The sequence below is a fragment of the Protopterus annectens genome, chromosome 2.part1, assembly GCF_019279795.1.
Source record: "Protopterus annectens isolate FY-2018-M chromosome 2.part1, PAN1.0, whole genome shotgun sequence".
Classification (NCBI taxonomy): domain Eukaryota; kingdom Metazoa; phylum Chordata; order Ceratodontiformes; family Protopteridae; genus Protopterus; species Protopterus annectens.
This window is the reverse complement of record NC_056729.1, coordinates 1394397310-1394424802: the sequence shown is the minus strand read 5'-3', so window position 1 is coordinate 1394424802 and position 27493 is coordinate 1394397310. Positions and strand designations below refer to the sequence as shown.

Below are 27493 nucleotides of genomic sequence, written 5' to 3'. Positions count from 1 at the left end.
AGCAAGTTATATAAATGTATGTTAATAGATGGCCAAATTTGGTCTGGTGAGTTTATGTTACTGGGAATTGAGTAAAGCATGTGCAGGGGGCTTTCATTTCTAGGTGGATAAGCGGTTGCTGTTTGAATGTGTTATATGTGCATATGTTATGGAAATCAGCAGGGAGTGAGTACCACAGCTTTGGTGACAGGACACTGAAGGTATGTTTAGAAGATGACAATGAGTTCCTTGAGGCTCCCTATTGAAATGTCGCATTTGAAAAGCCAAGTGCCGGTAAGCCAAAAAAAAAGACCAAAAATACAGTAGAAGTGCAATCTTGAAAATTGCTCTTCTCCTTTAAATTTCTTTTTGCAGAGGGACAAGCCCCCTGAATTTATATATACCAACTCTGAGATTGCCATACCTCAGAGAAAAGGGAATATTGTGAGAAATGTCATCTCAGACTTAGTATATAAAAATCTGTTCTTTTGGCCATTCAGTCTCTATATTTTGGTCTTTGTAGCAGGTCTTGACATTTCAGGTGGTTACAGTCCTTGGTCTAGTTAACACTTGGGAGCTGTTGGTTTATAAGCAGAGTTGGTATGGGTTATCTTTGATGGACAGATTAGTCCTGCGAGTGTGGGAGCATCACTGCAGAATTTATTAAGGACAAGGCAAAATAATATTAGATCAATTTCCCATTTATGAGGAGCTGTTTGGCTTTGTGTGGTGTGACACAATATTGTTAATTTCTGGGGGAGGACAGTATAAATCTGTAGATTTTGTTTCAAAGGGTTTGTAAGTCTTTGAGGATTTTATTAGAGGCATTTAATTGTCGATTGTATTCTAATTGCGGTTAAATGTTTTAGCCTGTTGCATTCCTTCCCTCCCTCTTGGGGTCAACAATCTGAGAAATGTGGTGATATTCAAGTAGTCTATTGTTTATATTTACTTTAAAGTTGTTGATATCTGTGATTGTGTTCAGATTTGGGACAACATTTGAAAAAGAAGATGTGCTGTATTAAGGTCATGTTTATTGTTTCAGAAAAAAATTGATGTTGAGGTCTACTAGAATATGAGTGTGTTTACTGGGTTGGGTGTGTTCTATGAGGGGATTGTGTAAGATGTTTGAAGACTGCAGTAGAGACCAGTGAGGGGAAGTAAACTATTTCTAGTGCTAAATGGGACTTGATAGTGTAAATTTTAATGTTAGCCATTTTGGTCTGGATTCTTCTGTTGTGGAGGAGGTGGGAAAGTATTTTGGAGTTAATATTGGCCCTGGTAAATGTCATCCAGTCTCTGTGTGCCTATGTTGCAGGTATGTCTAAGATAGTGTTACAGTTCTAGAGGTACATGTTTAGGATATGTGAGTGTGACTAGAGACAAGTTTTAGTAAGCATGCAGTTGTCTGTATTGTTTGTTGTCAGTCAGAGATGGATTTAATCAAGTTTATAGTTGAGGCTTCCACAGCTAAGGGACCCAATTTTTATATACCTAGTTTTAGAAGGTAGAGTGGTAGTGGCTGTAGATGTGATTCTGTTTAGTGCTTTATGTGGCCTAAGACTGGGATTAACGTCTAAGAAGAAGTAAGTGGATGGAGTGCACTTTAAGGGTTTTATGTATGGTACATGAGTGCCTGACCTATTGTGTTGGAACAGTAGTCAAGATGTTTTTGTGTTTTACTTTGTGTAGGGCAGTGCATGGAATTTAAATTGTGTCTGATAGAAATGACAGTGAAATGCAAAAATGAGTATTGTTGTGGGGTTATTTGTGTGCTCACTTTCATATAATAAATAATCAGAGCAAATTAGTAACGTCAGATTAATGATTAAAAGTATGAGTAGTTTTGGTAAAAGAGGGTGTGATCTGATTCAGGGGGGCCTGATTGGGTGTCAGCAGTAGGTTTTTTGAGCTAAGTGGCAGGTTTAGGTGTTTATGAAAATAGTATCATTGGTGGAGGGAGGTTGGAGGATGATGATTGTGTAGAGAGAGTGGCTGTTTATTTTGTTTGTACTATCAACTAATGGGTAGTGAGTATGGGTCAATGGTAGGTGGTAGGAAACTTCATCTAGATTTATCTGCCAGAATCCCTGAATTGCATCTCATACTGTTTGGTATTATTGAGGTGTACTAATTCCTATGATTTTGTACATCTCCTCTTTGAGGAAAGTAAAACTGGTAACTGTCTTCAAAGCTTACTTCTCATCAACATGCAGAAATGTCACACTATGCCTCTTCTGGTCTCTCTCGCACTGTTCCCAATGAGGAATATATCACATTTCTGGATACACAATTTCTAGTTTTCTGATAAATTGTCTTGCAGTGCAAGAATTCCTGGTTTATATAGATGGTCGATTTTCTAATTGCAAATTATTCTTTTGTACTTCTATGTGATACATTTTTGAATACAGACATATATCTTCTTTCTACCAGATATAGTTTTCTACTGTAACACCATGTTCATAGGTTGGTACTAGGCTATCAGACCTAGGGCTTATACAAGCCTAGCCATAACAATTCCCTGGCTATTTCTTCCCACACTAGGGGACTGACGAGATCCCCGGGGTGAATTTCCTTTCTCCCATCCAATCGTCAAGGTTCCTTTTGAAGTGGGCCAAAGAGGCACTCTGCTTGACATGTATGGGCAGTCTGTTCCAGAGTCTGGGAGTCTCTGGGTCAGGAACCTATCCCTCCAGTGTGTTTTGTTTATTGTGATGACAAGGTTTAGATCCCTGGAGCATGTGGCTCTGAGGGATTGGGATTTCTTTAAGTGTAGCATGTCCAACAGCTCTGGGTTTGACATGGCCTTGTATGTTAAGCAGAGATTGTCTCTGAGTAGATGATATACGACAGAGTATAGCTGGAGTTTTTTAATGCGGTCAGCGTAGGGCATCTGCCTTAGGGCTTTGATTCTTTTAGTGAGGTATTTCTGTGGCCTTTCCAGTTGTTGCAGATGTCTTGAGAGGTTCATAGCAAACAGAGTGTTGTATTCTATAATGGGTCTAATGAGGGATGAGTACAGTGGGACAATGACCTCCTTTTTTCTGGATGAAAAGCCCTTACTGATGAGGTGTGCCACATAGACGGATTTCCTGACTATTGTTGTGATGTGGCTATGTAATAAATGAATGTTTATAACAATGCTCAGTATGCAGCAGAGACACTGTGGATATGTTTTATACTAGTCTATCAAAATGTCGACTGCAGGAGACCAGTTGGATAGATGAGAAAGTAGCACAGTGGAAGCTTTCTGCATACAGAAGAAACTGACAGCGTATTGGGGATTGGGCAAACATTTCATATTAGGTGGGCACCTCATTTTTTGCTTTTGCAGCAGAAGGATGCTGATCATTCATGGACACATCCTCTTATTTTGGCATTAAGAAGCAGAAACTTATAACCAACATTTCCCCTCACAGAGAATCTGTGCATAACCAAGTCATGGTGCACTGGTTCAGAAAAAATAGAGATGTGAGTAAAAGTAGAAGGACACATCTCATTTAATGTCAAGAGTGCAGATATCACCTTCCTCCCTGTTCCTCAGACTGCTAGCTTTTAAATAAAAACAAAAACACCATCCTTACATTATATGCATTTATTTCTGAGTGTGTTTATGAAAGCACATATTTATTTCTACCTGACCTGTGTGTGAGAAAAGATTGAGCAGCATCAGTGCAATAAGCAATGATAAATAAACTGCAAATGGTTAAATAATTTCAGCAACTTAAGCCATGCTTTCTGTGTACCTTGAATGTTAGACATGTTAGACAATGTTTAGGAATTAACAGAGGCATGTAGACTTGGTGAAGTGAGTGAATGAGTGTGTACGTGTTGTGTATTTATACACTTCTCCATGTTTTGATGGGGAGAGTGTAATATGGTCATTTGAATAGCTGAAGATATTTAGTTTACTTTAGTTATAACAAATGGCTGTACAGTCTGTGAATGGCCTTTGGTTTGGATTCTGATATGCACACGCTGCAGCTGGGATTGTCCTTCATTTGTTCCTTAAATCTTAACAAACTGTACATGAAACTAGAAATAGTGTTATCAGAGTATTAGAACAGTGTCATATTTTGAACAATAAGTGGCAATACTTGGAGTGCTGTCACATGCCAACATCTGCTTACATCAGATACAGCATTGGAAGTGTTGTAAATATAAGACATACATCTGCTTGGCTTCTTACAACATAGGCATCCCCTGCATGCTCATATTGTATGTGTACCATTATTAATGCCACTTTTAAAATGCACATAAATGGATACCCGGGTGTCTCCATTGATATGTGCCTTCAGTATGTGTCTAAGTAATCTTTACAAATTAAGACCATAGGTTTGTCTAAGTAGGATTAGCCTTAGTTATTCCCAAATGTTACAATATGTCTTTGACTGCACACATCATAATCAATGTTTGCATTTATAGTTCTGAAGAGAACAGATGGGAAGAGATGTTATCAGTGAAATATTGCAGAAAATGTACTTTACACCCAGACAATTTACATAAGAGTAGCACAAGATAAAAATGACACTGTAAGTACAGATTATCCTTGTTTTAGATGCAATACATTAGAGTGTTTGCAGGGTTTGGTTATATCAGTTTAAAGGAGCATGTCCCAGTTATTTCATGGTAATTCCTTCTCATTTTGAATCCTATTTTACATTGTTTTACACTGCTCCTAAGATATTTTGATAGCACATTGCCAAGTTTAATTTCTTAGTTACTGACATCTGTGATTTCTTTACTATTTTTTTTTTTTTTTTGCAGAAGGAACTGGTCGCTTGTTTTTTGAGTTTTACCGTCTTCTCCATGAAGCCAAACCAAAGGAAGGTGATGATCGGCCGTTTTTCTGGTTGTTTGAAAATGTAGTGGCCATGGGTGTCAGTGACAAGAGAGACATCTCTCGATTTCTTGAGGTTAGTGCTAAAACAAAAGTCACAGTAATTCAGATAAATGTTTATAATATTTAGGGTGTATGACTATTTGCTTAGAGAGTGTGTATTCTCTGCAAAACTGTATGATGTAAAGTTGTTCAATCTCACCTTCATTCTTACTGATGGGTTTGGAGCCGATCCTTGTCTCCGACTCGGCCAAAATGAAAAGCTCAAAGATTTTCACTCAGCTTGTGGCCTACTCCCTATCCCATGATTGTCAGAAGAAAAAATTCAAACGAGTCGCATCTGCCTCAGGCGATGAATTTTCCTTTATTAGCAGCTAACCAGATTACACAGCATGTTGGCCAAGATGTCCGGACTGGACTGATCTGATCTCCTCTGATCTGATCAACTTGTTTACTGACATCAACTTTTATACTGCAACAAAACAACTTTTTGTTACATTTCTGACCGTTGACAGTTGGCTATGAAAAACATAGGAAAAACATGTTTATCACAAATTACCTCAAACCCACAGCTAGTACAGAATGCTCAAGAAGTACAAAATGTCAATTCAACAACGGTAGCTCAAATTTTCCAGGACACACAGCCTGCCCTAGTAAATTAACTCTTACTCGGCCGTGTGTCCTTATCCCAGGCTTCACTGAGCTATAACCAAATCTCTTTATTCTGAAATGCAGAAAACAGATATCATTCAGGTTCATAAGCAATGCTGCATTTTGTTCACAGATGAGTCCCATCTTTGATAGGCATATCCCAACAAATAACATGTTCACTTTGCAAGAACAGGAAAAAGACAAATAACAGTATGTTTTTAAAACTTTTTCTCTTAACAATAATGCACTGGTTCTTCCCTCAGATCGCATTTGCCACTGCAACAGATCATGCATTTCACCACTGGCCAGTGAAATTTAATATATTTCTTCTTATTTACTAATTGTTACAGTCCTTTCTGTTTATAAAATGCAAAAGCTCGAGGTTTTCAACCAGCTCGTGGCCTACTCCCTATCCCACGATGCACTGGTGCTTCCCTCAGATCTCATTTGCTGCTGCAACAGATCTTGAGTTTCACCAGCTCTGGCCAATGAAATTTAAGTATATTTCTTCTTCTTTCCTAATTGTTACATTCCTTTCTGTTTATCTTATTTAGTAGTACGTTAGATTAATTAGTTGGATAGCTAGAGGAGAATTATCCTCGGTGCTTGTGTACTCCTTTACTTTTAGAATTTCTCTTCATTGTGTGGCCGTTTATATTAGGCCTAGTTTAAAACTCCCTCCCTGTTAGTGGCGTTTGCATATATATGCACATTTCATAGCTAACTTCTTCTTTATGTGTTACTTGTAGTTGTAGATACTGTTAAAGCCCATTTTTCTCAGGGTATCAATAGATATATATATATATATATATATATATATATATATATATATATATATATATATATATATATATATATATATATATATATATCTTGGTGGTGTTTCTTGACAGCCTAGACGTAGATGCTAATTTTTCCTTTAGTCTTTTAAATTTTAGGTCTGAGTTGTCCTTTAAAAAAGTTGTTATTGCCTGTTTAAGTTAGAAGACGTTATAACTTCGTGTCTGTGTGTGTGTGTGTGTGTGTGTGTGTGTGTGTGTGTGTGTGTGTGTGTGTGTGTGTGTGTGTGTGTGTGCGCGCACACGCTATAGCTTTAGGTTCTGTTAAAGCCCATATTTTTTAAGGCATCTAAATATATATATATATATATATATATATATATATATATATATATATGGGTCTAGGACTATTCACTGAAAGCACATTTCACTGAAACACATTTGACTGTGCACAATTCACTGAAAACACATTTCACTGAAAGTTATATATGGCCTTTTCCCCACTGTAGTGCATCCCTGAAGTTAGTATATTTAGTAAGGGGGGCTGGTGGGCATAGCCCCCCACCTATTTTAAATATTTTGAACTATGTACATGGATACTTGCAATTCCAATATATTACTCTTTTCTGAACGTAATATGTACCCAAACTATGTGTGTGTGTGGGGGGTGCCCCCTTACTATATATACTAACTCCAGGGTCGCACTACAGTGGGGAAAAGGCCATATATAACTTTCATTGAAATGTGTTTCAGTGAATTGAGCTTTCAGTGATTTGTGCACAGTCATTTGACTTTTACTGAAATGTGCTTTCAGTGAATAGCCATAGACCCATATGTATATCTATATCTCTATATATATCTATATATATATATATATATATATATATATATATATATATATATATTTATATTGCTAGTGTTTCTGCTGTGTGGATTGTTATTTTTCTAGCATGTCTAAGCAATAAAAATCAAAGTCCAGATTTAAGAAGCGTCCTAAGTGTGGACAAAAGATGTCCATAACTGACTGACACTCAGAATTGTTTAGGTAAGGTTCACCTGCAAGAGGACTGCTCTATATGCCATTCCTTTAGCAGTAGAGTGTTGCATGAAAGGAAGAGTAAGTTGATTGTTAGGGGTCCAGTAAACTCTTCCTTTCAAAAATCACTGGATAGAGACAATAACTAAGACAAGACGTCTAAACCTTCAAAAACCTCTTCAAAAACTTCTTCTGGGTTGGAGCCAAAAAAGATTCATCGACTCCTAAACTAACAGACAAACCAGCTACTTTGGCTCCACAGGTATCAGAACCGACAGTTATTGGTAGGAGCTGGTACCCAGCTTTGGAGCCGGTATCTTCTACCCTCAAGTCACCTATTCTCCAGTCAGTGGCATTATCTGTGGCCTCTTCTCGGTCCTCAAGGCTTTTGGACATGGATGTGGATCGTGTGGTGCAGAGGCTTCTGCAGACACTGGCACTGGCCAAACTTTTGTCGATGATGCCATCTGAGCTTTGGAACTGTCCAAAACCCTCCATGCTTCTTCCGTTCCTCCTCCAACCCAACTCAAGGTTTCGGACCCAGAGTGTTCGGAGCTGATGATCGTGGAACCGTCACCTCCACTGGGCCTGTCGGTTCTGACAATTCAGACTTCCTCAGTGCTGACCATAGACTCCAGAAGCCAACACTCGCCAGTTGGGTCCGGAGTGGATTTTCGACTTTGCCTCTTGGGGCTTCAGCTCGGATGAGTTCTTCGCCTTCTTCAGACTCGGATCCCACCACTTCAGTGCAAAGGGAGTCACCTACCTCTTCGGATTCAGGGGATGTTCTTCGTTTTTCACTCTTGCAGTCATCACCGGTGGGTTATCCCTGCTGTGGTAGCCCTTGGTCGGTCCGAATACCAGAGTCAATGTTTTAGTGTGCCGTCACCTGTAGTCTGACATCAGGGTGTCAGTCCTATAAAGCAAGGCAGCCGACGTCATTACATCAGTCTTTCTTGCCGTGGAGCCTGTAGCAGAAGCAGTTCACACGAGTGCCAGTCGGTCGCTGCCAGAAGTTGAATTTCAGCAGAAAACGTCTAAAGCTAAGTACCCCATTGGGGAGTCTTGTTTCTTGCTCTAACCGAAGTCCAAAAAAGTTAACAATTGTCTCGCCTGTGGAAAGCAGATCCCACACTGAGACTTTCATTCTTACTCCATCACTTGTTTAGGCCCAGACCACAACGTCCCTCGTTGCCAGTTCTGTGCCCACTTTAATGTGAGAACCATTCGCCGTAGAGCTCTTTTTGTACACAATTATTTTTATGTTCCGTCTTCAGATTCCAGTATGGTGTCCATTAGCCAACATTCTGTCGACTTTCCAAAAAATGTAGAGGTAAAGATAGAGATAGGCCGCACAAGGCTAAGCCTTGTGATGACGCTGCCGCTAAGGAAGTCATCAGTTCTCCGTAATTCAGTGAGGTGCTTTTGCAGCTCCTGATGCCCGACTCGCTTAATATGCAGGCCTCTGCTGAGATCCTTTTGGGGTCCAGTATGCCACAGAAATCCACTTCGTCTTCTGAGCCTTTGGCTGTCTCTGCCTTGGTTGACTCGGGAGGTGCGACCCAGGCACCGGCTTCTGAGGAGGCCTTTTGCACTACCGATTCTAGATAAAAAACAATGTCTTCACATCCGACTACTGCTTCTCAGAGACTGACGGATTCTCTCAGCCCTAGAAGCCAGACCACTTCTAGGAAATCTGCTTCTAGCCACCATCTTGCTAATGCTCCCCCACCTCAAGCTCAAATGCTTAAAATGGCGGAGGATCTCATCTCCTTTATCTGAAGTACTCAGGCCCCCACTCTAAAAAGGAAAAGGCATCTTCCTCCAGAAATTATGACAGACCAATGGTCTGAGGAATCTGATTATTCTACTTTTGAAGAGGAACAGCATCCCTTAACTATTTATGAGGAGTGCAAAAGGCTCTGACTTCCTTCCAACCCCATCTCAGGCCAGGGTTCCTCCTTATAAAAACAGACAGCACTACAGTAATGTGGTACATCAACAAGTAGGGAGGCACCCAATCTTACTCCCTGTGCAGGTTAGCCATGAGTCTCTGGCTTAGAGCCACCTCCATGGAGCTACACCTAATTACCCAATACTTACCAGGGATCAACAACACACTGGCGGACCACCTAAGCAGAAACTTACTGGACTCCCAAAATGGCAGCTCCACAGAGAAATCTTTCTGCAAATCACCCAGGAGTGGGAGACCCCAGAAGTGGACCTCTATGCCTCGCACCTCAACCACCAGCTGCACAAATTCTGTTCCAGGGAGTATCACCTCCTAGTATGGAAGGTGGATGCCTTGACCTTCCCCTGGAGCTCCCTCTTTGTGTACGCATACTCTCCTCTGACCCTTATTCCCAAGGTTCTGATCAAAATAAGAGAGGAGAGACCAAAGGCCATCCTCATTGCTCCAGATTGGCCCAGACAGCATTGGTACCCCTTATTACACAGTCCGACCTTACAGCCCCCAAAGCTACTTCCCCTGATGTCAGACCTCTTGACCCAGGAGAAGTGGAAGGTACTGCACCCATACCTACAGACTCTCAAACTTCCAGCATGGCTTATACACTAAAAACTAACAAGGAATCTTGTTAAGCAAATAGGTCCTGGACATCATTACAGAGGCCAGAAATCCCAGCACAAGAAAATCATATGCAGGAAAATGGAAATGATTTTGCTCCTGGAAACAATCAAAAGAGGGCAGTACCTCCCAACCTTCCATCCCTCTCATCCTGAATTACCTAGCAGAGTTGCTCAATAGTGGCTTCTCTTTCTCCTGTATTAAAATCCATGCCTCGGCCATCTCTGCCCGTTATGATTCAGACCCACCCTTCTTCTCTCATCCTTTGATTAAGCAATTCCTCAGAGATGACATTCTGGTTATGACCATTGATGTAGTTGACCTTTACTTTTTGATTCCCCATACTGTAGGTATTGAAGTGGTCATTGATAGGTTAATATCACATGGTGCTTCTAACATGGAGGTTAGATTATTTCAGGAATTGATGGACATAATTTTAAGGAATAATTATGTAACCTTTGATAACACCATTTATAGACAGATTGTTGGTGTAGCCATGGGTTCCCCTTGTGGTGGGAGCTATGCGAACTTGGTGATGGCCCAGTGGGAGTCTCAGACTATTTTTGATAACAACAGGTTTACGGATAAAGTGGGGTTTTACACTCAGTTTTTGGATGACGCCTTTTTAATGTTTAAAGGGTCTGAGGCTGAGGCAAATGATTTTGTTGAATTTTTGAACAGCAGCACATCTTTTTTTAGGTTTACTTATGTAGTTCACAAGGACCGCATTTGTTATTTAGATGTTGACCTAAGAAAGGATAAAACAAATCAGTGTTTTGTAGCGCGTATACATCGTAAGGCTACATATTCAAACACTATGTTGCATTATACCAGCTGTCACCCTTTGCACCAGAAAAGATTGGTATTGAAGGGGGCAGCTGGTTAGACCAGCCAGAATGACCAGTGACGATGTTGTCTTCATTGAAGAATGTGAGACCTTAAAGTTTATGTTAACCAGTCATGGTTACCTCACTGAACTGGTTGTTGATTTGATACGTGAAGTGCAGCACAAGAGGACTATTGTGTTCTATAGACCTATTCCTACAGGTAGATTAAGAACAGTACAAACTAATTCTGTGCAAGACAGTTTGGTTAATGTGTTCCCTTTAACAAATCCTAATCCAGTAACTGAAGGCATTTTAGGGGTAACTGGAAATTATGACAATAGATTGGCGAGAAGTTTTATTACTACGTATAGTCTAGAAACCAGCTTTTTGAAAGGGATCCTTTGTAGGAATTGGAACATCATCCTAAGTGATGGTGACCTTTCAGTCAAATTGGGTAGTTGCCCTAACTTTATTTTCAGGAAAGGTATTAATTTAAAGGAATTTATGGAGATGAGAGGTACGAACAGTAACAGGACAAAAGGTACGTTCAAATGTGAACATTGTAATTATTGTAGGTTTATTGCCACTGGTTCAAATTTTACCATTGGGGGGCGAGATTTTAAGGTACAAGGTAGATTTAATTGTGAATCGAGGGCTGTGGTATACCTGGCTGTCTGTCAGTTATGCCCAGCCTTCTATGTTGGAAAGACTGATAGAAGGCTTCGTGACAGGGTATATGATCATATCTATAATATTAGGAAAAGGAGTGAGAACAATGCCCTGGCTAGACACTGCATTGAGAACCCTGATCACAGTTTTACTTTTAGAGTGATTGATAAAGTAACTGTTGATCACAAGGGTGGACCATTTAAGTTAATTTTTGAGAAAAGAGAACTAATTTGGCAACTTAGGTTGAATTCTTATAGTGCCCCTGGATTAAATGAAATTACCTGCCTTGCATGCATTTTAAAATTGAGGAGCTTGTTGAGGTAACTCAAACTCTCCCTTTTTTGTTATGTTTTTTTTGTGATAAGGTATTACTTATTAATTTATATATGTCTATATTTATTTGTTGTTAGTGACAGGTTTATAATTTATATATATATTTTTTTATATTTTTTATGAATATAATTTAATTTTATTCTTGCATATTGTTATTTGTGTATCTGTTAATTATTATTTTGTGGAATATAATTAATTATGAATTTGTAATATGTGAAGTATTAGTGAAGCTGAATTGTATGACAAGGTTTTTACATTTGCCATGTGTCTTTGAATATGTTGTTGCCTTTTGGTTTAATGAGCTTGCTGCATCATAGCTAAAACAATCGCTGATTGGTTGTTTGTAAATGTAGTACCTTTTAAAAGTGAAGTTCTATGTTTTGTTAATGTTTTTTTATTGGTCTGAAGAAGTCTCCGTGTATTGTGTGGGAGACGAAAAGCAGTTTACCTGAATAAAACTTATTGCTGCAAGCCCGAACCACTGGTCTTTTGATTCTTTTAATTCCTCAGAGGGGTTTCTAATATCAGGCCTCCCAGAAGGCCCCTGACGCCACCCTGGGACACCTGAATTATGTGTTAGAAAAACGAACCTTACCCCCTTTCGAACCTGACGCGAATTAAAATACCTCTCTTGGAAGACTGCCTTCATACTAGCTATCACCTTAGCCAGAAGGGTCTCAGAACTACTTCAAGCTCTCACGGCTGTTGAGCCCTTCATAAATTTCCATGCAGACAGAGTCTCCCAGAGGACTAACCCCTCCTTTATGCCCAAGGTGGTATCTGATGTGACCCATAACCAGGCCATACACCTTCCCACCTTCTTTCCCAACCCTCAAAACAAGGGGTAAAGAATTCTACACTCACTAGACGTGTACAGACAACTCAGATACTATCTGGACTGTACTAAGCCATTCAGAAAAACAGACAAGCTTCTTGTAAGCTTTGCCCCAGGGGCAGAGGGGAAGCCCATCTCCAAACAAACCATTTCCAAATGGTTTTCACACTGTATCCATTTTTGCTACAGACTACATGGGAAACCCATCCCTAAGTCTATCTGTACCCACTCCACTAGGGAAACCTCCACTTCCACTCCCTTCCTCAGAGGAGTGCCTACCAGGAATGTCTTGGAAGCGGCCAGCTGGACCTTTGTCCATACCTTTACAAAGCATTACAACCTACATCTCTTTTCTAAGTCTAGGGCATGGTTTGCCTCTGCAATTCTGCAGGGCCTCCTGTCCCATACTTAGGATTCAACCTATCCTTCCACCCTTTTCCTCAGCTTTGGGAATCCTCCCACAGGTGATGCCTGCAACAGTGAAATAAGAAGAACATAGTGCAGTTGTGTACACTTACCATAAATGTAGATGTTCAAGTGTATTCACTGTTGCAGTCTTGGTTTCCCTCCCTCCCTCCATCCCTCATTTAACATCTTCCCCTAGGGGGACACAAGCTTCCCAAGGTGGCTTATAGCCACCAGGACCACTTCTCTCTTTTCCCTTGTGCTTCTGATGTGTTAGGGCAAGAAAATCTGATGTAATGACATCGGCTGCCTTGCTTTATAGCACTGACGACTTGATGTCAGACTACAGGTGACAGCAGCCAGCGCACAAAAACATTGACTCTGGTATTCGGGCGGCTTGAGGGCTACCACAGCAGGGATAACCCACAGGTGATGACTACAACAGTGAATACACTCAAACATCTACATTTATGGTAAGTGTATACAACTGTACTTTCCTTCTCATCAGAGCCGGGGGGCTTTCGATGCCATGAGGAGAGTATTGTCCCCTCGGGACTCCACATCACCAGGACCAGTAACCTTCTCCCTCAAAGTGCTTGTGTCTGCCTCTGCTTCACAGATCTCACAAAAGCGTAGAGACCCAGAGCCTCAGGATGCCCCATTGGGTGAACCCTGCTCTTCTGAGACCTCAGCAGAAGCCCCCACTGATGAGGTTCCCAGGAAGGGGTTATGCAAGAAGAAGCATCTGGATTCCCGGCAGGAATCTGTCACTTCAGACACTGACTTAGATGAGTCAGAAGGGTCCTGACATTCCCCCTCGGAGGATATCTCTTTCGCAGATATCTTGGAAATTCTTAAACAGAGGGGTAGCTGGAAGTCCATTAACTCTACTGATAATGAGTCAGTCCTCCTGAAGGCTTTTGGGTCTCAGCCCTCCAAAACCCTCCTGAAGGCTTTTGGGTCTCAGCCCTCCACCACTTGGGTGTCTCCGCCTTTTGATAAGCTGATGGAACTGGTCTCTCGAAAGGCATGGGAGTCCCTGGATACCATGGAACCTGTCCCTTGGAGGCCTAATACATTTATAACATCTCCCCAGGACAAGGCCTGTCTAACCAAAGGAGTACTTGTTGATGCCGTGGTGGTGGAGGAAGCCACCAAGAAAGAATTGTCAGAAACTTCTGCATCTGTCTATCCTCCTAATAAGGATTCTAGGATCATGGACAGATATGGAAAGTGCATGTTTAGTTCTGAGGCCTTTGCTCTCCGCTGAACTATCTCACACATTTTACTAGACTACAAAGAGATCTCCTAAAAGAGCTGGGAGATAATCTACAGGGTTCAGTAGCTGTGGGGGTATTGAATAAAGAAACTTCCCAGCTTGCTACCCTCAATTCCCTTGTAAACTCTTTAATGCGTTTGGTCTCGTACGCAGCTGATAGAATGAGCAGGGCAGCGGGTACAGGAATTGCTCTTAGGAGACATTCCTAGATGTGCTTATGTTCCTTTGTGGAGCCCTTTAAGTAATCCTTTGTTAACACCCCTTTCAATGGCTTGTTCCTTTTTTGGACCCAAAGTGAAGGAAACGCTTACCAGGTGTGAGCAGGACAGAAAGACTCTGTCTGCCGTCGGAGTCCGTTTTTCCACCCCTACTAGACCTTATCCCAAAGGTCAGAAGTGAGGAAAATGTGGTTCCATAAAACTCGGGACACACATGGTGAACCCCCCTCTAGAGGCAGAGGAGGGGGTAATAATTGAAAACGCTGTCCATGCGGCAGAGGGGGGTCTGCAGAATCAGGGTGACAGAGATCAGTTCTTTGGAAAGCCCTATAAGTGCTCCTGAAAGGAGGCACGCCTGTCCATCTCTGAAGGTAGTCGGGGGACGCTTATCTTTGTACCCAGACCCCTGCCTAAAAATAAAAGATACTGGGTACAAAGCATCATATCCAGAGGATATTCCATTCTCTTTGCCACCCCACCCCCTCTTGTAAGGAAAATCCCAGACGTTCCACTCCATCACAGGGAACAAGTAACCATAGAGATTCAAAGTTGCTGGAAAAAAAGAGTAATCCAACCAGTCCTGGCAGACCAGAGATGATTCGGAACTTACTCAAGGTTCTTTTTAGTTCCAAAGAAAACAGGAGACTGGAGACCCATCTTGGATCTCAGCAGACTAAACAAATCTGTCAAAAAGACAAAGTTCCGGATGGTCACGCTACAGTCGATATTTCCCTTTCTCAGAAAAGACAATTGGATGTGCTCAGTAGATCTCCAGGATGCGTACTACCACATCAAAATGGCCAGACCATCCAGAGATCATCTGCGCTTTTGGCTGGGAGCCAGTCACTACCAGTTTTGAGCTCTGTCTCACTACAGCCCCCAGAGTGTTCACCAAATGCATGGCAGTAGTCACAGCTCACCTGAGACATTTAGGATTCCAGATCTTTCCATACCTAGATGACTGGCTCCTCACTGCCATCACAAGGCATCAACTCATACAAGCAAGGGACACAACCTTAAACCTCTGCAGTCAGTTGGGGATTTCCATAAATTCAGAAAAATCTGCTTTGTTGCTATCCAAACATACCATTTTTATAGGAGCAGATATAGATACTATTTCCATGACCATAAAACTTCCACCAGAAAAGGTTTGTGTTCTGCGAAAACAGGTACTGAATCTTCTATCAGAAGAAAAAGTCCCAGCTTCAGTGGTACTCAAATTATTGGGGACAATGGCGGCAGCAATCATTGCGATTCCTTTAGGTCGAATGCTTATGCGTATACTGCAATGGCTTCTGTTCACTAAATGGTCATTTCAAGAACTTCCAATATCACATCAAATTGTGATAAACTCATGCAAGAATGATCTTCGCTGGTAGCTGACATTTCAACAAGTAACAATAGGTTGCCCCTTTGTTCTACCCACTCCCATTGCCACTGTGGCCATGGACACCTCCCTGATAGGGTGGGAGGGGGCATTGTCAGGGAAGAACAGCCCAAGACACTTGGAAGGAACACAAGGCTCACCTGCATATCAATTCCTAGAGATGAGAACGATACTTCTAGTGTTGCAGTCCTTTCCAGACTCCCTTTCTCTAGGGACTATTGCAGTTCAGATGGACAACATTTCAGTGGTCTGGTACATAAACAAACAAGGAGGAACCAGATCTTACCCCCTATGTCGAGAGGCCCTGAGAGTATGGCAGTGGGCAACTTCTACCCAGCGCTTTCTGATAGCAATGCACATCCTGGGGAAGTCCAAATTGAGTAGAGCAATTCTGTTGCCTCACAAGTGGTCCCTGAAACAAGAAGTGGCGGAAAGGATATTCTGCGGATGGGGCCAGCCTTGCTGCAACTCCAATGAACACGAAATGCAGCAGGTGTTTTGCCCAAATTCCCCCTATGGGAGATTCCCCAAGGGACGCGCTTGTACACAGTTGGCCCCTGGGTCTCCTTTATGCCTTTCCACACTTTCCACTGATACCCAAAGTTTTACAGAAAGCAAAGAGTCTAGGAAGGACCATCATTCTAATAGTCCCTTACTGGCCCATCAGATTTGGTTCCCCTTTCTTCAGCCTCATCTGTTGGAAGAACCTTGGATCCCGGACCCAGTTCCAGATCTTCTGATTCATTCATCAGGGGCTCTTCATCCTGCCCTTCATGCCCTCCATGCCCTCAAATTCACAGCTTGGCTGCTCCAATTCCAAGAATAACCAGGTTTCAGAACCTCTCAGCTGCAGCTCAGCACATTCTAACATCCTCTCTTAAAACATCTACCAGGAAGTTATACCTTAGTAACTGGAGAAGGTTTTCGATATGGGCATGTCACAACAATATTGACCCATATCTGACTTTAGTTTCATCCATTTAGAGTTTTTGACCAAACTTTTTAATGAGGGGGCAGCTGCAGCAACAATTAGGTTTCAATTGGCAGCAATTTCTAACTTTCATCTGGGTGATCAGGGGTCTAGTATCATGTCTCACAAGCTCTCTAAAGCATTTCTTAAGGGTACTGTTCATTTGAGACCCCCCCCCCATTAAATCCCCAGATACACCATGGAATCTAAAATTTTGTTCTTTCATGACTCATCCTTCCCAAATTTGAACCAGCTTCATCTTGCGACCTGAAATAATTATCATGGAAAACCATTTTTCTAGTACCTATTACTTCTGGTCGGAGGGTTTCAGAGTTATAGGCCTTGTCCATAAAACCCCCATATTTGATTTTTCATAATGACAGTTTCACTTGGGACAAACACTTCATTTTTACCTAAGGTTTGTTCAGAGAAAAATCTCAACCAGACTATAGAATTACCTGTTTTGTATCCCCCCAAAATATACTAATAAGTTGGAACATATGCTGCACAAGCTTCATGTCCACAGGCAACTTCGATTCTATTTACATAGGACCAAGGAGTTTAGAAAATCAGAACAGCTCTTCATTTCATTCTCAGATTCAAAGAAAGGAGCTCCAGTGGTAAAAACCACCTTGTCAAAATGGCTATCAGATTGTATCTCCTTTAGTTAGGGGCAGGCTGGGTGATGGAGCCAATCTCCATATATGTGGAAAAACATCTTCATCCTGTAGTTGAAATATATACTACTGTTTTAAGAGATTCAGAGCATTTTTTTAAAAGATTTATACACATTCTTTAGAGAGAATACTGATATTGATGCATCTACATTGCTGTTGATTACTATGGATGTGATCTCATTATTTACATCCATTCCTAATAACAAAGGGGTGGAGATGGTAAAAGGGATCCTTCTTAAGGAAGGACTTTATGATCCTAGTAATGTGGAGTTCTTGTGTTTCCTAATGATTTTAATATTGAAGTTTAATGTGTTCACTTTTGCAGGCAATTAGAATAGTCAGGTTTCTGGCGTAGCTATGGGCAGGTCATGTGCCAATAGCTGTGCCAACCTGGTTACGGTTGGATGGGAGGTAGACTATATTCTAAATTCACCATACAATAGATTTATGGAAAGGAACGCAGGAACGCTTTCTTTCTTTCTTGGAATTTGTGAATGCCAGTAAACCTTTTTTTGAAATTTACTTCAAAATGTTCTTTACATTCAGTAGATTTCTTAGATTTGGTGGTATGCAAAGATCAACAGGGGAATCTTCAGACAAGAATGTATAGGAAGGACTGCTTTCATCCTACATATGTGCATTGGACTAGTATGCCCCAATCACGTTTTTAGCAATGTATTGAAAGGACAGATGATGAGGACCAGTAGACTCACTGTGAATGATGTGGACTTTGATAGTAGTTTACAGCAGATGGGACTTGAGTACCAACAGAGGGGATATAAAGTAAAGTAAATTAAGTGATATATGTAGGACACAAGAGATATTAAAGAGAGATATGGGCACAGCACCTAGGCCATATTTCTCTACACCACGGATAAATGATAGGGTAGAAAAGGTTAGGCCGAGTGAAATGCGGTTTATGTTGACCTTTTCCATAGATGGTCACCGGCTGAAAAATATTTTTCAGAAACATTGGCATGTATTACAGGCAGACTCAAGGACAGCAGGCGTAGTTGGACTACAACCTAAATATGGGTATAAAAATAAAAAATCATAAGTATAGGTTATGTTATTCGAAAATCACTGAGTGTCCAGTTGATAATGAGGGTGGCTATGGGACACATAAATGTGGAAAATGTGGGTATTGTGAACATATAGATGAAACAGATATGATTATACATCCATTTACTGGGCAGGAATATAAGGTGAAGGCCCGAGGTTTTTGTAACACCAATAATTTGGTGTATTTAGCTAGATGTGTAAAATGCCCATCATTTTATGTAGGCAAGATCAACAGGCGGCTGAGAGAAAGGGTTCGAGATCACCTATATTGTGCCCGCAGAGGTCTGAAATATAGTGCCATAGCCAAACATTTTAGCAATATAGGGAATGAACATAGTTTTAAGCTCCTAGTTTTAGAGGTCTTGCTGTTGAATGACAGGAAAGGGGATATAACTGAACAAGCAGAACTTAAATGGATTCTGAAGCTGAGGGCACATTTGAACCCGGGGTTGAATGACCACATTTCGATTAAACCCACTTTAGAAGTACAGAGGTTGAAAAGATGATTGTATTGGACATGTACGTAATATAGTTTTGTGTATTTTTAGTTGTTTCATATGTATTTTGGGTATAATATTTTATTTTTTATAGATTATTATAATGTGTTTTCATAGCTGCGGTGGTGGTGCTGTGGTAGCGTTGTTGCTTCACAGTAAGACGTTGTCTTGTTCGATTCTCAGCTAGAGCATCTTCGGTGGGGAGATATGCGTGAATGTGTGTACCTTCGTTGAAGATTGTGTGTCAGGGCTGGCAACTCAGCACGTAAAAATCTACTGCCAATCATTAGAGGACCAGAGTTCCGCTGTGGCGACCCCTAACTGGGAAAAGCTGAAAGACACAACATTATAATGTGTTTTCATGCATTTTATATGTATTTTATATGTGTATGTTGTTTGAAATATACCTTAGAGTAGTCATGCTGCTTCTAGAATTTGGTCACTATGTAGTTAACAGGGAAGTGATATGTTGCTTAGCGACATAGAAATGCACATTATTCCCATTGGATGATTGGATTTAAGAGGAAGAAATAAATGTGGACTATTTTATGGTGTGTTAAGATCTGATGAAGCAACAGTGTTTGTGAAAGTGCTTATCGAAATGAAATTACCCTTTGGTTTTATGCTGTGGTGGTTTCTTTCAGCCTGTTTCTGCTCTGTGAAGTTTGCATTTTATACATTTTCTTTGTTGTTCTCAGAGCAGTTCATTGCCTGGATTCTTTTGTGGACTTGGATTCCAAAAGTTGTGCATACCCTTCCCCTAAATGGATTCAGACTGGTTCTCAGTTCCCGGCTTCTAGCCCCAGTTATGTTGCACATCCCTCAGAACAACTGTCAGGACAACAAAGATTTTTTAGGGCACCAGGAATTTCCTCCTCTACACAGATCTGTGAAGATAGCACACTGGGGGCAGTCCTTGAATCAAGCAAGGGCAGTGAATGCAACTACCAATGCCAAATGAAAGAAGGGGCAGAAAACCCATCACATGAGGGGAACTACACATTAGTTGCTTGTTGTATTGACCAAGAACACTTTTTTAACAGAACAGGGAGCCTTGGACTCCTTGATGCTGCATTTCATGACTGTAGTGATATTATGTTTATTTATTTATTTTCATTTGTTAACCAGGTCCATAGATGTTTACTAGGCTAATGACCACAAGAACCTTTTTAAGCCTAGCCGTGCATTCAAAAATATCAGTAATATTTGATAATATCAGTATCGGTAATATTTGACTGGACAAGGAGACCCAGGGAGAAAAGCTCCAGTAAACAGTAACACAATTAAAATAATTAATAATACAACATAAAGTACACCATAAAAAAGTAAGATACAGTAACATATTATCAACTGTTACAGAAATACAGAATGTGGAGATAAATTAAACAGCAGTGAAAAGAACAAAATGTAGAGATACAGCATAAAATAATAGTGGAATATAGGCAGTATAACATGGTAAAGTATTTCATTTGTAGTACATTGTGGTTTAAAATATTTTGATTAGGAGCTGAAAAGTTATATGAGGTATAAAGTAGGAACACAGCAAGAAACAGATTAGTTAGCCAGGAAAATTGCAGGAGCACAGCCAGTTGTTGGAGAGGTGAAGTTTTAAAAGAATGACTGTTTGGACTTTCTTTGGATGTGCTATGGAAGAGCATTCCAGTCTTTTGCTGTTTTATTGGCGTAGATGGAGTCTCCATGATAGTTGTCTGAATGGGTAACGTTTAGCATTAGTTTATCAGATGACCTTGGGGACCTGTAGTTAGTATTTGGTAGTACTAGGCTGAAAAGAGCAGGACAGTTATTGGGATGATGGAGGACTTTGTGGGTAAAGGTCTGTTGATTTAGGGATAATAAGTTAGGAAGTTCTAGCCAGTTACGTTGGTGAAGAACTTGGCAGTAGTGAGTCTTATGGGGTTGACTGCTGGCAAGTTTGGCTGTTTTGTTACAGCAGGATTCAAGGTTGTTTAGATCAGACTTGTGCAGGTTGGTGAATATGTGGGAACAGTAGAGAAGGGTGGATAGCAGGTGAGATCTAGCTGTGGTGAGCCTGGCGGTGTGGGTGAGGTATGGTTTGACCCTATATTGAGCACCAAGTTTGACAATGACTTTTGTGATTGTTAAGAAAATATGTTTGTCAGATTTTAGTTGTCATCAGTTGTAATGCCTAGGAGTTGGCTCACTTTTTGTTCCATTAGAGGAGTGAATACAGAGAGGGGATGCACTGTTTTTTGGTGTTTTTTTAGTGAAGATTAATTAACCTGGTTTTGTTTGGGTTTATTAAGAGTTATTGGTTAGTAAGGTAGTTTTCTATGCCCTGGAAAGATTTTTTCATTTTTTCTTGAAGTTCTAGGGGGCGGGGGATTGAACAGATGAGAGAGGATTCATCAGCATATTGGATGATTGTGGCAAGTTGGGTGGCAGAATTTAGGTCATTGGTAAGTATGATAAAGAGGAGGGGACCAATGATGGACCCTTGAGGTACAGTAGTGAAGATGGGTAGTAGAGAGGAAAGTTTGTTTTCCTATTTAGTTGCCTGTTGATGATTAAATAGGTAGCTGTGAAACCATTTTTACAGATGTGGTATTGAGGTTATATGTTGCAAGTTTGTTGAGTATTATTTGGTGGGTTACAGTGTCAAAGGCTTTTGACATGTCAAGGAAGATAGATGAGACAAGGTGGCCTTGATTTTTGAGGTGATGAGTAGTATCAGTAAAAGCTAATAGTGCAGTGCTAGTGCTATGCTTAGGTGTGAAGCGGTGTTGAGAGCTGGATAATAGATTATTGGATATAATGTGGTCAAGGAGTTGGTGTATGCATTTTTCTAGGATTTTGTCTAGTGGAGAGAGGATGGCGATAGGATGATAGTTTGAGAGATCTTTAGAGAGGCTGCTTTTGTGAAGAGGAATTATATGAGATATTTTCCAGAGTAGAGATAAATATTCAGTGATAGAGCAATTGATATGTAGTAGGTAATGGATGGATCCACTGTTTTTAAGAATTCATCAGGTAGTGCTAATTATTTTTCTATATGTCATTCCTCTAGTCAGAACAGTGTGGATGGCATTATATAATTACAGTCACATTTTTTTACTTGTTTTGTAAAGGATTTATGTTTGTTCTAAAAAGAAGCCTTGACGTAGTACTATTTCGGACTTAAAATGTTTGTACGGAAGTTGAATTTGAAAGTTTTATTTAGTGATTCACCTAATGTTAAGATTTCCAATGAGTTCACTCATCAAAGTATTTTCAATTTCCCTTTAAATTCCATCATACATCTTTTCGAAAGGTGTTGTGAAAACGATATTTAATCTATTCTTGGGTATCCAGGAAAACATATTAATTACAATGTAACTTTAAATAAAAAACAGCTGCTGGACAAACTGGTTAATAACAAATAAGTTAGGGTTATGAAACCCAACAGAGGGGGTGGTATTGTTGTTATGAACTCTATCGGTTATTTAACTAAGATGTATGAAATATTAAATAATGATTCTCAGTACACCTGGTCTTCGAGGAATGAAATTAACACAGCTTATTATAAAACTGATGTTAATTTAAATGATTTGTTGAACCAAGGTATACTGGGGCCTCAGTTCTACAGATTTTTAGGGGGTTGAAACTCCATTGGTACCCAGTATTTTTGGTATTCCCAAGGTGCACAAGAATGTTAACACTCCACCCCTACAACCTATAGTTGCAGCTGGAGGTACTACGACACACCCTTTGGCCTTATACATAGATCGTAGGGTGAAAAAAAATTTAGAGAAACATTCATATATTCTTAAGGACTCCTGAGACTTTTTAGAACATATTAGACAAGTATTTTGTAGTGACTAATTTTTTTTATTCAGTATAGATTGGTGGATTTCTTCTCCTGTGTTCCATACGAAACAGGAATGGCTTGCTTTGCACATACCTTGTTAGCATGTAATTTCTTAGAGAATGAAGAAATTACTATGCTGGAAGACTTTATGTGTTATTCTCAATAATTTCATCTTTTTGAGGGGGAATATTTCAAACATCTTACTGGTCTGGCGATGGGAGGACCATGTGTCCCTTTATATGCTAACATGATCCTATGTTTTGGGGAAAAATAATCTTATTTTAAATCTAAATTTATGGACAAGACTGGTATCTTTTTGTGTTACCTGGATGATATTTTTATTATTTGGAATTACAGTTTGGCACATCTAAGAGAGTTTGTGGAATATTTCAGTAATACCACAGGGTTTATAAAACTCAATTGCCATGCTTCCAACACTAAGATGAACTACCTTGAGGTTTTAATTGAAAAAGATTTTGTAACCCATCGATTTATTTCTGGGATTTACAGGAAGCCCACTTTTACCAATAATGTTTTGCATTTTTCAAGCAACCACAATTTCTCCAAAAGAAAGGGTTGGTAATGGAACAGATAATTCGAGTTTCCAGGATCTGAAGATGCTAATTTTTTGTTAGAGGTTGACAACTTCATCGAGATGTTCAAGGCTAAGGGGTACCCTGAAGGGCTATTAAGTGAGGTCTAGAAGGAAATATGTGCTAAACAGCATGATTACTTTCCACCTTTGTTAGGTTGAAGTCTTCCCTCTAGACAAAGTCATGAGACAAGATAATGATAGCGCAGTTAACCCTGATCTCATGGTCAGTATATGGTTTGGAAACAAAACTGAGTTAATTCAGCAAACTATTAGGACCAATTGGAGAGTTATCTTAGGTAATGACAAGGTGGCCAAAATCGTGGTTAGTCAACCCCAGTTTGTGTTTAAAAGGCACTATAACATTAAAGACATTATGGAACATGGTGCTAACACTAAGCCCAACCCAATTCGGCTTATGATGTTCCTGGGATGTGAAAATGTGGGGCATGCAATTTTTGCAAGTATGTATTTCAAGACACCTCCTTGAAGTTAAAAAAAATATTGATACAGAATTTAAATGTCACGACTGGTGTAGTTGTAACACCAAAGGGGTTATATATGTATCAGTCTATGATTTCTGTCACTGTTTTTACATAGGCAAAAATGGAGCTTGCACTCAAGAAGAGAATATATGAACATATTTATGACATCTCCAATCAAAATATGAACAGTGCTCTTTTTAAACACAGGATGAATTGCACGCCTGTTAATACATTTTTATTTTTTTGTTATTGAACAAGTGCCTATTAATATGAACAGTGCTCTGTTTAAACACAGGATGAATTGCATGCCTGTTAATAAATTTTTATTTTTTGTTATTGAACCAAGTGCCTATTAGTTTGAGAGGAGGACCCTGGGAAGTAGACTGGAGTACAGGGAACTACTGTGGCAGGTTAGACTTAATACTGCTATTCATTCAGGTTTGAATGATCGATTAAGGGCAGCTAAGCTAAGAATTTGTTTCCACCCCTTTTTTCTTCTTCTTCTCCTTTTTTTTCAAAGTCCTTGAGTTAGTGATTTGTATACATTAGAATAAAGATTTTTTTAACATTTTTAAGTTATTTATTGACTAGTACAATTTAATTGATTGACTTGTTATTCTTAAGCTGGCAAAGTTAGTTATTTATACATTTTTAACTGTCTAATTGAAAGTTTAATTAAATAATTGATTTTTTAACTTGATCATAGGATCATATGTAGCTACTAGGCTAATAAGTCTAGGGCCCTTGCAAGCCTAGCCAAGTCCTATCCTTATTTCCACAATCAGCACCTAATGTCAATGTCTAAGAAAGACACAGATGCAAACCCCCGGAGTGATAGGAGAGTTTGAGACATGCAACTTATTAGGTATGATTTATCAACCCCCTTTGTTTATGTTACTACAGTTCTGATGAAGTCCTGTGATTTAATGGACGAAAGCGCTTAACTCTGTGTTGCTTTTTAAGGCTTGAGTAAACTATTTCAGTTTTTCTTGGGCATAGATTTTTTTTATTTCTGGGATTGACTTGCCTATACCTCGGTTTTGTGGTTATTAGTTTGGGTTTTCCGAGGTTGCTCTGTCGATTTGGTTTGACACTGAGCATTTCTGACTTTTGAATGGTCAAGTGCTAACCCCCTCTATATGTATATTTTTGTTTATGTAATTCCCTTCTGTTTCCATTTGAAATTTGTTTGCCAGAATGTCTGGGAACTTGGGATTACAAAGAAAAAAAAAGAGATATCTGTGAATGCTGTGGTGAAAGACAAGACAGGGTAGATTATTATAATATATTCCAGAAAGGCACGTGGAATTAAACAGAATACATGCAGATGCCCTATGTTATGGTCTCCAAGGGTTCTATAAAGAGAATACTGCTATTCCACTGATATTTCATCCACAATTGACTTATAACCCTTAATATGTGGTACAAAGGAAATAACACTGCAGTTACTGGGGATATTGTATATTCAGTAGACCTGATCGTCATCAGAGGGACCTATATGAAGGCTGTCTGTTGCCCAGTGTTAGAACATGACCCCCCCTCCCCACCAAAAGGGCAAATATCTATCCCAGCAGAGTGCTGCCCCCCTGACATCTCAGATGCTCAGGTAAGAGCCGCCCTCTCCAAAGCAAAAAACACAGCATCAGTGGGACCAGACGGTGTCCCGGGCTGCTTCCTACATGAACTCCAAGAAGAGCTAAACCCAAACATAAAACTACTGTTCAATCTCAGCCTTACTACAGGATATGTACCCAAAGAGTGGCGTACAGCAACAGTGGTCCCTCTCCACAAAGGTGGTGCCTCAACGGATCCTGGAAACTATCGCCCCATAAGCCTGACTAGCTTGGTCTGCAAAGCTATGGAAAGGATCATCATGGACCTCATAAATAAAGATATTGGGGACCTATAGACACTGGATCCTACCCAGTTCGGCTTTGTTAAGGGCAGATCCTGCCTCTTAAACCTAGTCGATTTCGAGGGGAAGGTGGTCCACACAGCCTACCTGGACCTCGCAAAAGCCTTCGATACAATACCCCACTCGGGTATTATAGATAAGCTCATCAGCTTAAATATAAACCCCTATGTCACTAGATGGGTTGCAAACTGGCTCAAGGACAGAACCCACATGGTTAGAATTGCTGGAGCCATGTCAGACTCCAAACCAGTTACAAGTGGCGTCCCACAAGGCTCAGTCCTGGGACCTCTCTTGTTTGGTATATATTTCTCGGAGGTACAGGCCAACGCGGAAGGACTGTGGCTGACCAAGTTCACAGATGACTGCAAACTGGGAGCCATAATCGACTCTCCAGCTGACACAAGCATCCTCCAAAAGGGCCTCATAGAAACAGACAACTGGTGCCAGAGCCATGGCCTCAAGCTAAACGCCGAAAAATGTATAGTCATCCCCTTTGGCAAAAACAAAGTGCCCACAAATTACCACATAGGTGGTAATCCATTAAGTACAGAAGAAGTAATTAGGGACCTGGGGACCCAAGTTGATAGCAATCTGTCATTTGACAACCACGTGGCCAAAGTGGTTAGAAGAACATTTTATATAGCCCACCTAATCATGAAGGGATTCACATCTAGATCAGGGGAGGTCATCGTGCCTCTTTACTCATCCCTCATCAGGCCCATAATTGAGTACAATGCCCCTTTTGGGATGTACCTTACCAGACACCTGCAGCAACTGGAAATACCCCAAAAGTACCTCACCAAGAGGATCAAAGGGCTCAAACAGATGCCATATGCTGCCCGGTTAAAGAAACTCCAGCTCTACTCAGTGGCATACCGCCTGCTCAGAGACTATATGTGCCTGACGTATAAAGCCATGTCCAACCCGAAATTAATGGACATGCTGCACCTCAGAAAATCCAAATCCCATCGAGCTACATGCTCGAGAGACTTGAACCTCAGCACTGAAATAAATAGGACATGCTAGAGGGACAGATTCATAACCCAGAGGCTCCCTTCACTCTGGAATAAAATCCCAGTCCAGGTTAGGCAGAGTCCCTCTTTGACTCTCTTCAAGAGGAATCTTGATGAGTGGATGGTAGATCGTAGGTTTACCCCGGGTATCACTTCTGTGTCACTGTTAGACAGAGGCACAGTATACTAACCTCGAAAAAGGGCATAGCAAAATTAATTTAAAATGGGTGGCGAAAGCCAAACACACTCTGCAGATAGCCTAGTATGAACCTATGAACCTAAGAAACTAATTATAGCTGTAGCGAAGAGGGACATCAGAAAAAGTAGCATTCACTGTCTGCTAGCATACTTTCCTCTTCCCAAAGAGTGTAAGGGGACAGGAGAGTGCAGGCAGGATTATTAGCAATGGTTAATTTTTTGCCTAGCAATTCTATAAATTATTTTGGGCTCAGTCGATCATAGTGGGAAGTAGATATGCAAGGTCTCTGTGTGGGTCCTCACACCAATGCTAAATAAAGAGGAAAGGTAAGTATCATCAGCACCTGCAGTATGATGGCTTCCCTGCCCCCTTCGCACCAACTTCAATAACTTTTACAGTGTTTGCTGTAAAAGACCTGTGCCAAAGCCGCTG

General features: G+C 40.5%; 1 protein-coding gene across 6 annotated transcripts in view; it reads left to right on the top strand.

The window, feature by feature from the left end:
* Positions 1 to 27493, top strand: part of DNMT3A (DNA methyltransferase 3 alpha) — a 5166949-nt gene that overhangs the window by 4761472 nt on the left and 377984 nt on the right. For all 6 annotated transcript variants that reach the window (XM_044062880.1, XM_044062879.1, XM_044062877.1 and 3 more), the window contains one exon: positions 4747 to 4895. In XM_044062880.1, the coding sequence (XP_043918815.1) occupies positions 4747 to 4895 (149 nt within the window). The remainder of the gene's footprint in view (positions 1 to 4746; positions 4896 to 27493) is intronic.